The sequence below is a fragment of the Canis aureus genome, chromosome 4 (assembly GCF_053574225.1).
Source record: "Canis aureus isolate CA01 chromosome 4, VMU_Caureus_v.1.0, whole genome shotgun sequence".
Classification (NCBI taxonomy): Eukaryota; Metazoa; Chordata; class Mammalia; order Carnivora; family Canidae; genus Canis; species Canis aureus.
In genome coordinates this window covers 75,983,512-76,000,171 of record NC_135614.1, presented here as the reverse complement: position 1 = coordinate 76,000,171, position 16,660 = coordinate 75,983,512, and the positions used below count along the sequence as shown (strand labels likewise).

The window sequence follows — 16,660 nt, the reverse complement described above, 5'->3', positions numbered from 1 at the left end:
CAGAGCCCACTGTGGGGTCCAATCTCATGACCCTGAGATCACAACCTGAGCAGAAACCGAGAGGCAGACACTCAGTTGACTGAGTCACCCAGGCGCCCCTCACCACACATTTAAAAAGGATTCATCTTAAACTTAGAGCTGATGGATTGATTGGTTGCTCCTTGGGATGAGGGTTCCCATATATAAATCCTTTGCCATGTATGGCAGGTAAGATGTCAGGTCCCCAGACATTTATGAATCATAGCAGTCAAGCCTTGATCTCTGGCTTCTTTGAGTGCTCTGATCTCTGGCTCTGGAATCATCTCCCTCTAACTTCTGAGTATGGTTAGGTCAGACTCTCTCTGGAGCCATCTGGCATCCCCAACCTGCCTTATCTCTACTGGTATGATGATTCCACTCTTTCTCTCTGGTTCCTTGCCAACAGGAAAGACCATGCCCTTAAGGTGCACATACAACATTCTAATCCTGTTCTCCAAGAGCTTCACAAAGTCAAGCCTCTTGCCTAAGAACAACCACGTGATAACATGAGAAAACTGTATTGGTCCATCGCTGCTGCTGGAAAGCTACTTGGAAACTCAGCCCAGATGGAGAGCATCCTTTTTATGCCTGAGAAAAAAATCACTCTGAAATAAACAGCCTGTGTCAACCATACTGGAAATTGAATTCAAAATTCCCAATAAATGACTTTAGGGCCCCTGGCACTTATCAGGGTTTTAGCACTTTCTAGGCAATAAAGGATGATTCGCACAAAGTAATATCTTGCTTTCTTCCCTGCTCCTTGTTAAACGAAGTTTTAAGCGTTCGTAGTCTCCCCTAGCAAATACCCTGGAAATGAAAATCAGAAAGATCTTCACTAATAAACATATCAGCATTTACCTTTACTTCTGCATTACCTGGATCCACACCGACTCATTGGTGGGGCCTGTGGCCATCAGTTTCTCTAGGTCCCCTTTCCTGTCGTATTGGAAGATGGTCCCTGCCAGCTTGTAGTTCCCGTTCCACTGGATAATAAAACCTCCATTGAGGTAATACTTTTTGGGATCTTCACTCCTGATGGCCAAAAAGTTTCCAGCTCCCTCAACCTCCATTACCCGTATGTCCCTTGCTCCTTTTGGAATCAGCCCAATGTCAACATAACCTAAGGAGAGAAGACAGAATGATGAAAGAGGCACACCTGCTTGGCTGCACACACTCTGTTTCTGACTCATTATTCATCCCCACTGTTTAGTGCCCTTATCTTCCCCCTGGGTGGTTACTGGGATTAGCAGATATACTAGTCATGGGGAATTTTATTTATTTATTTATTTATTTATTTATTTATTTATTTATTTATTTATTTATTTTTAAAGATTTAGTTTATTTGAGAGAGAGAGAGAGAGAGAGAGAGAACAAGCAGTGGGAGGGGCAGGCAGAAGGAGAGGGAGAAGCAGACTCCTCGTGGAGCAGGAAGCCGGGTGTGGGGCTCCAACCCAGGACCCTGGGATCATGACCTGAGCCAAAGGCAGATGCTTAATGGACTGAGCCACCTAGGTGTCAGTCATGGGAATTTTATTTATTTTTATTTTTTTTATTGGAGTTCGATTTGCCAACATATAACACCCAGTGCTCAACCCGTCAAGTGCCCCCCTCAGTGCCCATCACCCAGTTATCCCAACCCCCCACCCACCTCCCTTCCCACCACCCCTTGTTCATTTCTCAGAGTTAGGAGTCTCATGTTCTGTAACCCTCTCTGATATTTCCCACTCATTTTCTCTCCTTTCCCCTATAATCCCTTTCACTATTTTTTTATATTTAGTCATGGGGAATTTTAAAGAGCTTGGGCAGGAGCAGAATTCCCAGGTGCTCTGTGACTTAGTACATACACAGTTTTGTGAGAAGAGATGAAATAAATGCAGATTAAACTCTGAAACATTTGTGGTTGATCCAGCATTGACTTTTCTGTGATTTTAAATTGAAGTTAAAAAACGTATAGCCCCTAATTAGCTCCCCATTAGCATTTCTGCTCCCCCATTTGTCGTGGCTATCAGATGAATCTTCAACATTGCACTGGATACACCCTTCTGCTCAGTTGTCCTCACTGCCTGCAAGTTAAAGATAGACTCTTAGAAATAATCTAATCATAGCTTAAATTCATTAAGAGAATTCCTGAGGGAATCTTGGATTGATTTGCCACCTGGTCCTCTTGAATATAGCTCATGATGAGAAACTTAGCTCTGAGCATAGCTTTTTATGTTGCTGGGCAATTCTATTCACTAGACAGGGTTTTTTTTTTTCTTATTTTTCTATGTTTTGATGAAATATGAACTTACATTTTATTTTTGTGAAAAAGCACCAGAGGGCATCCATTTAAAGATGATGATCAATTCTAGCTATAGACCTATTCTTATTTATTGGTTGTCATGGTAGGAGACATACTGGGGAGAAAAGGAATTAACACATAATGGTTTCTTCCCTTTGGCAGGCTCCACACTAAGCATTTTATGCATTTATCCTATTTGGGCTTCTTAAGAATCATCACCTTATAAATGTGATACACTGGAAAGAACATGGACTTCGGGGATGGCATGAGAAAATGCCAGACATGGGAGTCAGAACACTTGAATCTTAGTTTTTGCATCACCTTGAATGAGCTATATGGTGTTCACTGACTTATTTAACTTCTTTAAATGTCATCTGCACAATGAAGGGGCTCCAACCAGATGATGTCTGACAGCCCTCACAACTCTGATATTCAATTATTTTTCCCTTTTCTAAGCAAAACATTCTTTGTTCTTTTAACCTTTCTATATAAATGCTGGTTTTAAGATCCTGATAATCCTGCTCATTTTGCAGCGGATGGACACTAGGTTTTTCAGCCACAAGCAAACCTTCATCTCTGTGACCTGGGAGGGCCTTGACTGTTTTCTCTCCCTCAGACATGAGAGTAGCAGGGGTCCTGGGAGCTAAAATCCTAGGACTGGTCAGCAGGTATGATTTGCTCAGATCCTCAGGCCACAACCCTAGCTCCATTTTTCAAACTGGCATCTCCCATCCAGCAAGACCAAAATGCAGGTCTTGTAGTACTTGATTAAATTCCATTTGGCTCTCACAATACTTACCTGAAATAGTTGATTAAAACTACAAAAATTTTTTAAAGATTATTTATTTATTTATTTATTTAGAAGAGAGAGAGCAAGAGAGAGAGAGAGAGAGAATGTGATCAGGGAGGGGCAGAGGGAGAGGGAAAGAGACTCTGAAGAAGGATCTGTGCTGAGCATGGAGCCAGACATAGGGCTCAAGCTCACAACTGTGAGATCATGACCTGAATTGAAATCAAGAGTTGGACACTCAACTGACTGTGCCACCCAGGTGCCCTAACACTGTAGATTCATAACTAGCTCAGGGAAAATATTTATCATGTGTAATTGAGGCTAATGCTATTTATTGAAATGCCTTTGGAGCATCTTGATCTGTAGCCCCTTCTGACTTGGGATGTCATATGCCTTCTCAGACAAGAACTCATGCAGAAAAATCAATTGGCATCAAATATTGTGGTGACCACCTTATCTCCCTTGTTTACAAAGAATAAAACAACCCCTCCCTCAAAAAAACAAAAGCAAAGAGAACTAGATGGGGAAAAAAAACCCAAAAACGAAGAGTGTGCTTTTTATCTTTCACTTAAGAGAGAAAATCCAAAATCAGAAATATTTAACGCGGTGGACTCTGCCAAATTCAAAGGGGAGACACATTAAATTTAAATAAATTTAAAATAAAAGCTTTCAGTGAATATTAAGTGCTGCTTCTGAACAGTTTACAGACAGAAGATATAAACTGAGACAGATCTAGCGATGAGCAAAAGTAATGCACATTTGTAACACATATTTGCAAAAGAGTATCTAGGGAAAAGCCAAAATATAAAATTACGGTAATTTTGAGTTAAAAAGAACCACAATATACCCACCAGACTCCTTTGCATGTGACAAAAAAGCCCATACTTGAGAATAAAATGAAAAGTAAAAATTTCAATTTTCCTTCATCTCCAGTCTCATGTCCCAAAGACAATTACAGTGAACAGTTTATTGGATTCTTTTTCAAAATCTTTGTTTGCATGTATAAGCACATATACACATAATTTTTTAACAAGTGGGATCATGGTACATGAACTATTCCAACTATCACTTTTTATTTTTATTTTTTATTTTTTTCCAACCATCACTTTTAAAATTTAATATACTTTACATATCTTTTTGTATTTTTGAGCATTTCAACAACTGCAAAAACAGAAAGTTCATTTACTTAACCCATCTGCTATTAATGGGCATTTAATTGGAAATGAATGGCTACAAACTTTTCTGTTTACCAAATGAGAAAACTGGGTTCCATCTATGCCACCATCACACATCTAGGTGGGAAGTACATATGCCTATAACTAGGGTTTGCTAATCAACTCTTAAAATAGCATTTTTAATTTTAAAAAAATGTGATTGGTAGAAAGGGCTTTAAAAAATCCTCCAGAGTATCTTATCCTCAAGGGTCTTCTTTATAGAAAGGAGAATCTTATTAAAAAGTAAGGGTAGAAGGATGCCTGGGTGGCTCAGTGGTGGAGTGTCTGCCTTTGGCTCAGGCTGTGATCCTGGGGTCCTGGGATCGAATCCCACATCAAGCTCCCCGCGGGGAGCCTGTTGCTCCCTCTGCCTATGTCTCTGCCTCTCTCTGTGTGTCTCTCATGAATAAATAAATAATTTTTTTTAAAAGGAAGGGTGGAAAGTTATTGAGACATTTATTCTGTATCAAAGGAAGGCTACCAGGATTGGTAAGACCATGTCTAAAGTGTTAAGAATGGTGAATTTTGCATTCAGAAAATCACTTCTCTCCCAGTTCCCTGGTAAACGTCAGTCATTTGCACCAGTAGTGGGGCAATTCTGGAAAAATTAGGGGGGAAGTAGCAAAATGTAATCTTGACCTCAAAGAAGGAGTCTCTGGACCCATGGAGCCTCACCTGGAGAAACCATCCTGTTACTGAGTCCTGAGCCCCTTGAGGTAAAAGAATACTCAGGGCCTCTGAGGATGGAGCAGAAAACTGGCCTCACTTCTGAAGCCATTATCATAAGAGCTACAATAGGTTATTGCTGCTAAAGTGTATCTTATCCAACTACTCTTTGTAATTCACAAAAAGGATTTACCCAGTAGCATATTTGGTTTCCAATCTGTCACTTCTAATAAAAATGTGCTCCTAAAGAGGTCATACTATTAACCCCAATTTATCTACACGACCAGCTCATCTTTAAAAAAGATTTATGCTGTCAGTTTGCAGCAGACAAAACAATCCTCACTGTAGGCCCAAATCTGTTGGTTTCACATGAAGAGGCTCCTGGGAAATGCCAGTCCACTTCTTGATGCCTGCCTTGACAGTAATGACAGGTCAATGTCAAGTTCAGGTAAAACCCTACATTTGACCCGCTCCCAAATCAGAGTGAGGAGGAAATACATACACACAAGTGTGCTTGGCAGATCTTTGGAGAAGTCGAATTGCTCTATCCTAGATTGAGTTTCAGCTTTAATTATTTCAAAAAATGTGTTGTAGGGGCACTGGAACCTTGGAACACACCATAAGCAACTAAAAACCTTTTGCTAGAAGTCAGTGGAAAGGAAACATAGAAGAGAGAACAGATGTTGACCCTAAATGCTTCTGGGACAAAGGGTGGCAGCCCTGAGCTCCCTTGATATGAAAACTGTCAAGTAGAGTATCCAGTCATTCTCTTTCTTCCCATTCCTTCTAGCCTGGGATTTTCTAGGAAACATGATCTAGGACAGTCTCCAAGTAAGGTGATACTCTGGTTTCAAGGAAGCCACATTCCTTCTTTTTATTATGCATTTACTTTTGCCTTGGATTTTCTCTGAAATGTTTTCTTATAAGATTCTCATCCTGGGACACCTGGGTGGCTCAGTGGTTGAGTGTCTGCCTTTGGCTCAGGTCGTGATCCTTGGGTCCTGGTATCGAGGCCTGCATCAGGCTCCCCAGAGGGAGCCTGCTTCTCCCTCTGCCTGTGTCTCTGCCTCTCTCTCTGTGTCTCTCATGAATAAATAAATAAAATATTTTTAAAAAAATTCTCATCCTATCTATGTGGACTCAGTTCCTGTCACCAGGCTCCCCTGTCCCAGGCAGTTGTGTATGTTGTTGGCAAACCAGTGTTCTATGACACTGACCTTCTCATGTCATTCACCCACCTAAAATCATAGAGTGGACACTATTCTCCCTTAAGCCAACAGCAAACAAACTGAATCTTGCCGTATAGCATAGAAGCAACTGTGAATCATGAAGCCATGTCATTTGTTCCTAGAAGCGTCTCTTCCTTCTCACTGTCCAGACTTGTGTCTCAACCTTACATACTGCTGCCACAGATCCCAACATGTGTTGTGAGGTGTTCTTGATGGGTTCCTTTCATTCATGAGCTTCCTCAGTTTGTCACAGAGACTAAATGGCCCCAAGAAAAAAGTCCAGAATCTGCCTCATTAATCAATTAAGACAGCAATCTTAACATAACTTGAAATTGGTGTCAATTCCTAACTCTAGGTGAACTGAATCCAACCAAAAAGATCAGTGGCAGAGACTAGGGAGCTATAGGTGGAAGAATGAAACCTGTAAACACACAGGCTCATGAAAGTGGATGGGATCTGGGTGGTCACGTTCCACCATAATTCCAGGTGGTTGCTTCTTTCACCACATTCCAGGAATCTCCTAAAGATGTGGATACTGGAGGCAAGTGTTTCTAGAAGAAACTTTCTGTGTCCTTCCTCTGTTTTCTAGACTGTGGAATTTTTTTCAACATACTTAATTGTGAAAATGAAATTGTGATGTATATCAGAGGAAACTGAATTTAAATATTATGCCAAAAGAGTTGCCATAACTCTATTATATGCATCAAATGCACTAAACAGATGTGCAAATGTATTTAATATATATTTAATAACATCTAATAAGATGAATTTTGTATGGTAACTGTTGTAGTTCCATAAAAGGAGTTTAAACTAGAAGTCTGAGCACATCCTGGCTAAGATTAAATAAAGGAAGCAGGAACCAAGGCTGGAGGTTTGGTCACTGAGTTAAGTGACACAATCACCTGTATGAGAGTTCCAGGACACTCAGAGAATAAGGTCCCTTGTTCCCAGTGACAGAGGAAAGCAGCCAGTGTGAGCAAGACCAGGAGCTGGTTTAGTGGTCACTGGGTCTGCCATTAGTCAAGTCTAGTGACATTGGCAAGACCAGAAGGGTCCAGAGTGGTGGTTTTAGGAAGTCAGTGAATTAGTCCAAGATACTAAAAACTGTCAGGTCTTAATGTTTAAGACCAAGGTAGGTGAGTCATACAGAATCTAGGAAATTATACAACAGGGGGAAAAAAAAACCAACCTAAGGAACTATATGACAATGGGTCAGCATTCTAGGCCAAAGGGAAGGGACTATAAGAGTTTGGGACGAAGGTCAAGGTTCTGGGTAACTAGCCCAGGGCGCCCTTGCAAGAACAGAGCTTAATGCTCTACCAACTTCTTCCTGAACCAGGCTCCTTATTTAAGTTCTGCCTAAGGGCCAAGTGGCAGAGTGTGGCCCAATCCTGTTACCTGGATGGCGTGAGGCAGAGACAGCAATGGAAAGAGAGTTGTTGTCTTATTTGTCATTCTATCCCCCTGCCAAGCACACAATAGGTACTTAATGTTTCTCAGGTAATAGAGTAAATGAATAAATGAATGAGCTGATGATATCTGTACACAGCTCACTGTATTCTGGATCTAGATTCTTTAATTCCAGACACTTCTACAGTAACCATGGCACTATACCAAGACAGCAATTCTTTTTTCTTTTATCTTTCTCTAAGAGAGGAAATGGAAGCTATTCTGGAGCATCTACAAGAAAGTGGGCCTTATGTTCCCCAAATATGACACTGACTAGAAGGCATGATGCTGCCATCTGGCACACACTGTCAAATCTACTACATGAGTTCCCCCTTGCAGAGATAGACAGGGACTTAGTTGTTGGGACAGCCAAAGAAGGCCATGGATAAAGACATCTTCTCCTGAAGACTGTGCCCAACTTTAACACTTAGATATCAACAAACATATCACCAGCTCGAAGGCTAAGGGCAAGGAGAAGATAAATACCAGAGAGGGTTGAAAGGGGCCTCAGAAATGGTGGTCCAAATGGGTGACTTTCCCACAGTCAATGGTAACCTAGATCAGCACCTAGTCTCTTGCCTCTCAGTCTATTTTAATTCCACATCATTCATCATTTTCTCTCTTTCTTAGGAGCACTCACAACAAAACAAAACAAAACAAAACAAAACACCACCACCACCACATACACACAAACAAACAAACAAACAAACAAAACAAAAAACAGAAAAAAGGACTTGGCCAACATTTCAGGCTTCCCTAGTCAAAGGCAACAGCAGCCAGAGAGGAGGAGAAGCTGGGTCTCACTACCATGTGCGTCTCTAAGGCAGACTTCTCCACCTATACTTTTGTTTTAAATCACTGTGTTAAAAGAAAGCTACAAGCCAGAGTAAAGCAGGAAGGGAGGAGAACACAGGCAGACACATGGATCAGTTAGGCCATGAAAGGTTTGAAAGACTTGGATTCTTCAGGGTGACTGCATATTCCCGTTATTTCCTAGTCTCGGATACAACCTTGCCTCAAGTGCTAGTTGTACCAGTTGCTCAAGTTCATTGTTTTCCTGGTGTTTTCTGATGGTTGCTAACTCTCCCAGGAAAGGAGACATTGGGTTTTCTCTCAAGGTCGTGGTTGTGATAACAAAGCTCTGACGCCTGAGTGCTGGGATAACGAAGCTATTTCCAGTCACAGCCCCCATGTAACTCACTGCAGAAATGTCCTTGCTCTGAGAGTTGTCCTCCATGAGGGCTCCCCGCATGTCACAAGTTCTTGAAGGCAAATGTGATGCCTTGACCAGGGAGATCAAGCCAATCACTGCCACCCACCAAAGAAACCATGGTTCTTTTAAAAAATTTTTTAAGAAACCACAGTTCTGGGTGGAGAGAAAAGGAGAAAAGAATAATTCGGGATATGCATAAGGGAAAAACTCTGAGCTTTATGTCTTTGGGTCAGAATCAGAAAGTGACCAAAGCCCGGCATTATAATATTGAGTTTACATTACAATCACAATATTGTACCAATTCATGTTAAAAAACCAAACAAACAAACAAACAAACCAGAGCTATAACACTACAGCTGAACCAGGCAGCATATCACAAAGGAAAAATACTCAATATTCCATCGACATAACTGTAAAACAGTTAATGATTTATCTCCTTTATTGTCAAGGAGATATGGACTCAACCTTAAAAAAACTCTTTTCATTTGAATTTATATGAGCGCTTATTGAATACCTCTTTACATAGAAATTATGTTTGTTGACTTGGGGTTCAGCAGGGTGATGACAGAGCCTAAAAGACAATTCATCTTTCGGTTTATAACCGCACTAGAGAGAAAGAATTCAATGCAAGGAGAAGCAAGGAGCACGTAAATACACACAGAAAACAACTAACTATGCCTTGGCTGTCTTCAGAAAGAGGATGTTAAGTTCTCTCTTTTGACTTTGGCCTTGGTATTCATCAATCTACCCAGTGCAATCTCACTCCATTTCTCATATTTTTGCATTACTTCTTGGTTTCATTCCCATGGTGGAGTGGCGGCAGCCAGGGTCTTTATGATGTATCTAGCTTTATTAGGCAGGCTGCAAAGGTGGGATTTGCCTGGTAGGTGTGAGGAACACAGATGACCCAGATGGGTGTTAACAGAGTCCAGAGTGAGATCTGGCTGGATTTCCCCACTGTGCTGGGGGTAGCAGTGCCAGAGGGCTTTGAGGCTCTCAGGATACATAGAGTCTACAGTTGACACCCCTCCCTGGGTGCAAGAGCCACCAGAAGCCCTCTGGGAAGCAAATGGGAGAGGGGAACCAAAGGCACAAGGGATGCCAAATGCTCAGTGGTGGGCACGTGGCCAGAGGTATCAAGGTCTCTAAGGCAGGTGTGGAGGTGGGAGGAAGCTCAAGATGCTTCTGGCCTTTTTCCTCACTCTCAAAAAACAAGAGTACAGTTAAGAACCCAGAACTACTTAATGTGAGACAAGATTCCATCAAAATCCTAGAGAAGAACACAGGCAACACCCTTTTTGAACTCGGCCATAGTAACTTCTTGCAAGATACATCCACGAAGGCAAAAGAAACAAAAGCAAAAATGAACTATTGGGACTTCATCAAGATAAGAAGCTTTTGCACAGCAAAGGATACAGTCAACAAAACTAAAAGACAACCTACAGAATGGGAGAAGATATTTGCAAATGACATATCAGATAAAGGGCTAGTTTCCAAGATCTATAAAGAACTTATTAAACTCAACACCAAAGAAACAAACAATCCAATCATGAAATGGGCAAAAGACATGAACAGAAATCTCACAGAGGAAGACATAGACATGGCCAACATGCACATGAGAAAATGCTCTGCATCACTTGCCATCAGGGAAATACAAATCAAAACCACAATGAGATCCCACCTCACACCAGTGAGAATGGGGAAAATTAACAAGGCAGGAAACCACAAATGTTGGAGAGGATGCGGAGAAAAGGGAACCCTCCTACACTGTTGGTGGGAATGTGAACTGGTGCAGCCACTCTGGAAAACTGTGTGGAGGTTCCTCAAACAGTTAAAAATATACCTGCCCTACGACCCAGCAATTGCACTGTTGGGGATTTACCCCAAAGATACAAATGCAATGAAACGCCGGGACACCTGCACCCCGATGTTTCTAGCAGCAATGGCCACGATAGCCAAACTGTGGAAGGAGCCTCGGTGTCCATCGAAAGATGAATGGATAAAGAAGATGTGGTTTATGTATACAATGGAATATTACTCAGCTATTAGAAATGACAAATACCCACCATTTGCTTCAACGTGGATGGAACTGGAGGGTATTATGCTGAGTGAAGTAAGTCAGTCGGAGAAGGACAAACATTATATGTTCTCATTCATTTGGGGAATATAAATAATAGTGAAAGGGAATATAAGGGAAGGGAGAAGAAATGTGTGGGAAATATCAGAAAGGGAGACAGAACGTAAAGACTGCTAACTCTGGGAAACGAACTAGGGGTGGTAGAAGGGGAGGAGGGCGGGGGTTGGGAGTGAATGGGTGACGGGCACTGGGTGTTATTCTGTATGTTAGTAAATTGAACACCAATAAAAAATAAATTAAAAAAAAAAAAAAAAGAACCCAGAACTAAAGACCAATTTCCTGAGGGCTTAGTTAAAAGGTTAAGTGGTGGACATTCAAGAATGAAAACTCTGCTTTTCAAAGGAGTTACCATAATGAAAGGAGCATAACATATCTGAGGCCAAAGACATGAACCCCAAAGATAAACAAATAATACAGAGATTAAATGTAGAAATGATTTTAAAGGTGATTTTATAATTAAGTAAATAAGGTCACAGCTAAATAATGGAAAATATTTACATAGCAACTTTAAAAGAGTGAATAAATATCAGCTAACATAGGATGCTTGATCATAAGCTTAAGATGCACCGAGTTATCATTTCAATCCTAATAAGTAATGCAAAGGATACGTTTCATGCACAGTAAAGTCATCAAATAGATAGACATAAAGTATAATCCTTCAGTGACAATTCTAAAGGGCAAGATAAGCATATCACTTTACAATTTAACCTTATTAATTCAGTAGTTGAAGATCAAAAAATAGAGATGAAATTAAATAAATTCAGGTCATCCACTGGTAGGTGTCCCAGGAACAAACAGGGCACTTAATCAATGTGCCTGACATTCGAGGGCATACTTAGTAACTTCATCCCGGGTGGGGAGTGTGTCTAAAAGAGAGGACTGGCTTTTGGAACCCAGGAAAAGGGTGGTCCACTCTATCTGGGAGTCCCTGTCACTTCCTGATTTCTAGGATCTCTTGACCCACAAATAAAATCTCGGTTCCTGAATTCTTGTCTTTCTTGTAGTTCTGGGGGTGCCTAAACTATGATACTCTGAGTTGTCTTCATCATCTCTGCACCTAATTTAGCCTCCTCCCAAGACCCCTTCGCCTATCGATCACTGCTGGTGCCTTGAAGACAAATGTGCAGGTAAAATCATGGCTGATTTGGGGTCAGGGTGGGCTCTTCATTCCCGAGGATTATTAGTAGCCTGGAGCTACACAAAGAAAAAGCCCTGTGGGAGGTCATCATGGGAAAGGAACAACAAAGCATGGGTCAGGGGGGGACGTCAGGTGGCAGCGGCCACTGGAGCACTATAGGGCACCAGGGGTGGGACCCCTTATAGGGAGAGATAGGAAGAAGGGCAACCTGAAGCGACCTTGCCTTGCCTCTCTTTTGTCCTTGGAGGTACACTCGGGGCCTTCTGCCTCGAAGCCCATGGCTGGCTTCTCTGTCTCTCTTTTAGAGCCTGTGCTGGGTCTGCACCCTTCCTGGCCAACTTTTGATCTGTTTCCCCCAGTTCGGGTCCATTCCTATGCCACTGGCCTCAGCCCTGGATGCTCTCCCGGGGATCACACTCATTCCCGCTCCTGGGGACAGCCCCCAGGTCATTTAGGTCCCTGTGCAGTGTGAGGCCTCCTGTAAGTGCCTGGCAATCAGCCCTTCCCTGAAGCTGTCAAGGGGTCTGACCCATTTGTCCTGAAGGCTACATCCACGTCGAGTTCTTTGAAAGTTACAATCTGTTGTAAGAAGTAGCCATCAATCTTGCCCTCCATTCTCAGTCCCCTGCCACTTCAATTATTTGTTTGTTACCAGATCCTTCTTTCTGTTTAAACATCTTCTTCACAGTCTGGCAGGCCGAGCCGTCCCCCAGGCACACACCGCAGCGATCCTCCGTGGCGTTGGAGCCAATCTCATAGTCACAGCCGACCATCTGTGGGGGAAAGAGGCTGAGGGTGACTGTCACAGCCGGGGGACACCGCACCTGCCTTGGACATCTGCCTTCCCCTCTCCCCCCTCGCTCTTGATGGGATCGATGCTGGGGACAGACATGGGAACAAACAGTTCCTTGTCCTGGGGGCAGCCAGAGGAGTAACTGAAGCATCCACTGATGGTAAACGAAATACTTGGTTAGGGGGGAAAGAGGCACACACTGGGCAGGTCTCCCAATTTCCCCGGAGCCACAGGTAGACTTGAAGGCCGTTCCATAGATTTGACATTGAAAATGTCTTGGGATCAGAGTTGCTGCAGCAGTAAATCCCTTTCTGGTGTGCAAACCTCATGTCCCCTCCTCTCTGATGAGAGTTCCCAGGGTACAGTTACTCCCCCTATAATGTGGTTGTTCGACCCCTTTACATTCCTCACTGGGGTGACCTCTGCTTCCCTCTGCGCCAGCAGGTGAACCAGCAGCCATGGACAAAGAGCTGGCTCAATGCTGGGACTCCTTCAGGGCCAGGAGGGTGAACTCTGACCTACAGACCATCATCAGATGCTCTGGAGCCTCCTGGGACCCCAGCCCCACTGCCCTTCACCCATAGCTGTACCCCAGCCATCGCACATTTTCTCCTGTGAGTGGAGACTGACTCTGCCCCCTGCTCTGGACTGGATCCTTCCCCAGGGCTCTGCCCATCGGCCCTTCCCCATCACCGTCTTTCTCTCTCCATGGATCCTTCTCTTCAGCCAAGTCTCTCCCACCCTAAAATCCCCATGCTGGAAAAGGGGAGCAACTATACTGGGGGGTGTTCAGTAGCATCAGATGCCAAAAAGTCATGACACTTAGACAGAAAGCCATGAAACACAGAGGCCTCCCCTGAATGTCTTTGTTGCGTGGTCTCTAGCAAAAGAGAGAGGGAACCTGTACCAGATTCTGCTAGTCAGACTTCTCTGTCTACAAAGAATTGTGCCTTTGTAGGTTTTTTTTCTCCATCAAAGACAATTCCCTTCCTTATTTTATTATTTATTTATTTAAGTCTTTATTTTAATTCCAGTAGCATTAACACACAGTGTCCTATTAGTTTCAGGTGTACAACATAGAGGTCGGGCACCTCCATATATCAGCCGGTGCGCATCCCATTTCCTTTCCTATTTTAAAGCCAACTCAAATCAACTGAAAGAAAGAACAGCTTGGGTTTTTAAACATGCCTCCCTCCATCAGCCAAACAGAGAATTAATGGCCAGGGACAGAAAATACCTCCATTCCTCAAACTAACTGTCTCTTCAGGTCCAAGGATTGTGCTACTGGACCCAATTGGGTCAATAAAGTACTAAGAGATTTAGAAAAAAAAAAAAAAAGAAACTGTCTGGATGTGTATTTCGTGGTCATGAGGAAATGTCAACCCTTCACAAGTGATGTGTTTACATCCAGTGTGAGGTTACTCTAATAAAGCTGATCGTTATAAATCATACTCCCAGAGACTTTCATTCCTTTGCTGATTTGGGATGAGCCAGGAGATCAACACTGAGATACAGTAATTTTAAAGTGTTTTTAAAAAATCTCTACTGGAAGAGGATAGAAAAAAATGTGAAGAATAACAGGAAAACAAATACCTTGAGCATATCTCTCTTTTCCAGCAACCAGCCTGCAACCAGCCCCTTCCCTGAAGCTGCTGGAGGTGGGGGTAGGGGGAGGGAGACACAGCATATTCATGTCCCAAAGCATACGTTCCACAGCATATTCGATGGGTTCTTATAGAAACCACACCCTAATGCTTCTTCCATTGGCTGCACTCAGCACAACCAACACTGAATTAAGTGTCTAACACAAGGCCTAGGAAGACACAAGCCAGTCTTCCTTGCTGCATATAAAACATAAGGGCTCTTGGGGAAAACTAAACAGATGTCACTATGCTTTTTCATGCCATGTGCTCTGGCAAGAGGGCCCACAACAAAATTGTCTTTCTGCCTTTGGCAGAATCAGAGGTGACTCTCCTGCTGCTACCAAATGTGGACAATGGCTCCAGCAAGGGTGTCTTTTGATGTGACTCCTACCATGCCAGACAGCCATTCCAATGAGCAACATTAAAAAAAAAAAAAAAAAAAAGAAAGAAAAAAGAAAAGAAAAAGAAAGAAGAGAAAGAAAATCATTTAAATTTCCCATTACATAATTTCTTTAAAAAACAGCTTTTTGAGGTATAGCAGATACCTAAAATACTGTATACATTTAATGTAAACAACTTGATTGAGTTTGGATTTACACAAATACCTTTGAAACCATCACTATAATCAAGGTAGTAGTCATATCCATCCCCTTCAAAAGTTTCCTGTGACTCTGTGTGTGTGTGTGTTAAAAACATTTAATGGGGATCCCTGGGTGGCGCAGCGGTTTAGCGCCTGCCTTTGGCCCAGGGCGCGATCCTGGAGACCCGGGATCGAATCCCACATCGGGCTCCCGGTGCATGGAGCCTGCTTCTCCCTCTGCCTATGTCTCTGCCTCTCTCTCTCTCTCTCTGTGACTATCATAAATAAATAAAAAATTTTTAAAAAAACATTTAATGGCGGATTTACGCTTTCAACAAATTTTTAAGTGCACAATACAGCATGTTAACCATAGGCACCATATACACAGGATGTCTAGGACTTTGCATCTTGCATAACTGAAACCTTGTACACATTGAACAACAAATCTCCATGGTTCCCTCTCCTCAGCCCTTGGCATTCCCAGCTTTAGTCTTAGCTTTTATGAGTCTATTTTAGATTCTCACATAAGTGGAATCATGTGGCATTTGTTCTTCTGTGATGGGCTTGTTTCACTTAGCATAATATCCTCCAGGCTCATCCCTAATTGTCACAAATGGCAGGATTTCTCTTTTTTAAAAGCTGACTAATATTCTATAATATGTATACAACATGGTATACTACATTTTCTTTGTCCACTCATCTGTTGATGGACATTTGGATTGTTTTCATACCTTGGCTGTTGTAAATAATGCTGCAATGAACAATGAAAGATATTTCTTCAAGATCCTGATTTCAATTCTTTTGGCTATATACCCAGAAATCCCATGTTTGGGTCATACGGTAGCTCTATTTTTAATGTTTTGAGGAAATTTCCATACTGTTTTCTACAATAGTTGCACGATTGTACATTCCCACCAATAGTTCTACAGGCTCTGCATTTCTCCACATTTTCAACAACACTTATTTTATGTTTTTTGAAGACAGCCATCTTAACAGGTATGAGGGGATATCTTACTGAGGGTTTGATTTGTATTTCTCTGATGTTTAATGAGGTTAAGTACCCTTTCCTACACCATTTGTATGTCTTCTCTGGAGAAATATCTATTCAAGTTCTTCACTCATTCTTTTAATCAGGTTGTTTTTCTACCATTGCATTGTAAGGAGTTTCTTACACATTTTAGAGATTAACTTCTTGACATACATATGATATATATGGTTTGCAAATATTTTCTTTCATTCTGTAGGTTTTTTTTATTCTAATGATTATGTCCTCTCTGTCATAAGCTTATCATCAATTCTTAACCCTGTCATTTGGACTGAAGAGCACACTATCTTGAGTATTAGAGAATTCAGATTCCAGTCTTACATCCGGGCCTCCTGCTCTATTAGTGAATAAGTAATAAGTATTCTTAGCAATTCTCATATTTTGCTTATGAGTTAACACTGCTTTACTTTGTAAATTCTCAAATGACTGAGAAGAACTGAAATACCAACTGGCACCGAGACCCA

The 16,660-nt window shown here is 42.0% G+C and overlaps 1 protein-coding gene across 1 annotated transcript in view; it reads right to left on the bottom strand.

Moving 5' to 3' along the window:
* ADAMTS12 (ADAM metallopeptidase with thrombospondin type 1 motif 12) overlaps window positions 1-16,660 on the bottom strand; it is a 310,224-nt gene that overhangs the window by 61,271 nt on the left and 232,293 nt on the right. The window contains exons 14-15 of the mRNA XM_077894289.1: window positions 12,788-12,908; window positions 894-1,138 (exon numbers count right to left, since the gene is read on the bottom strand). Of these exons, the coding sequence (XP_077750415.1) occupies window positions 894-1,138; window positions 12,788-12,908 (366 nt within the window). The remainder of the gene's footprint in view (window positions 1-893; window positions 1,139-12,787; window positions 12,909-16,660) is intronic.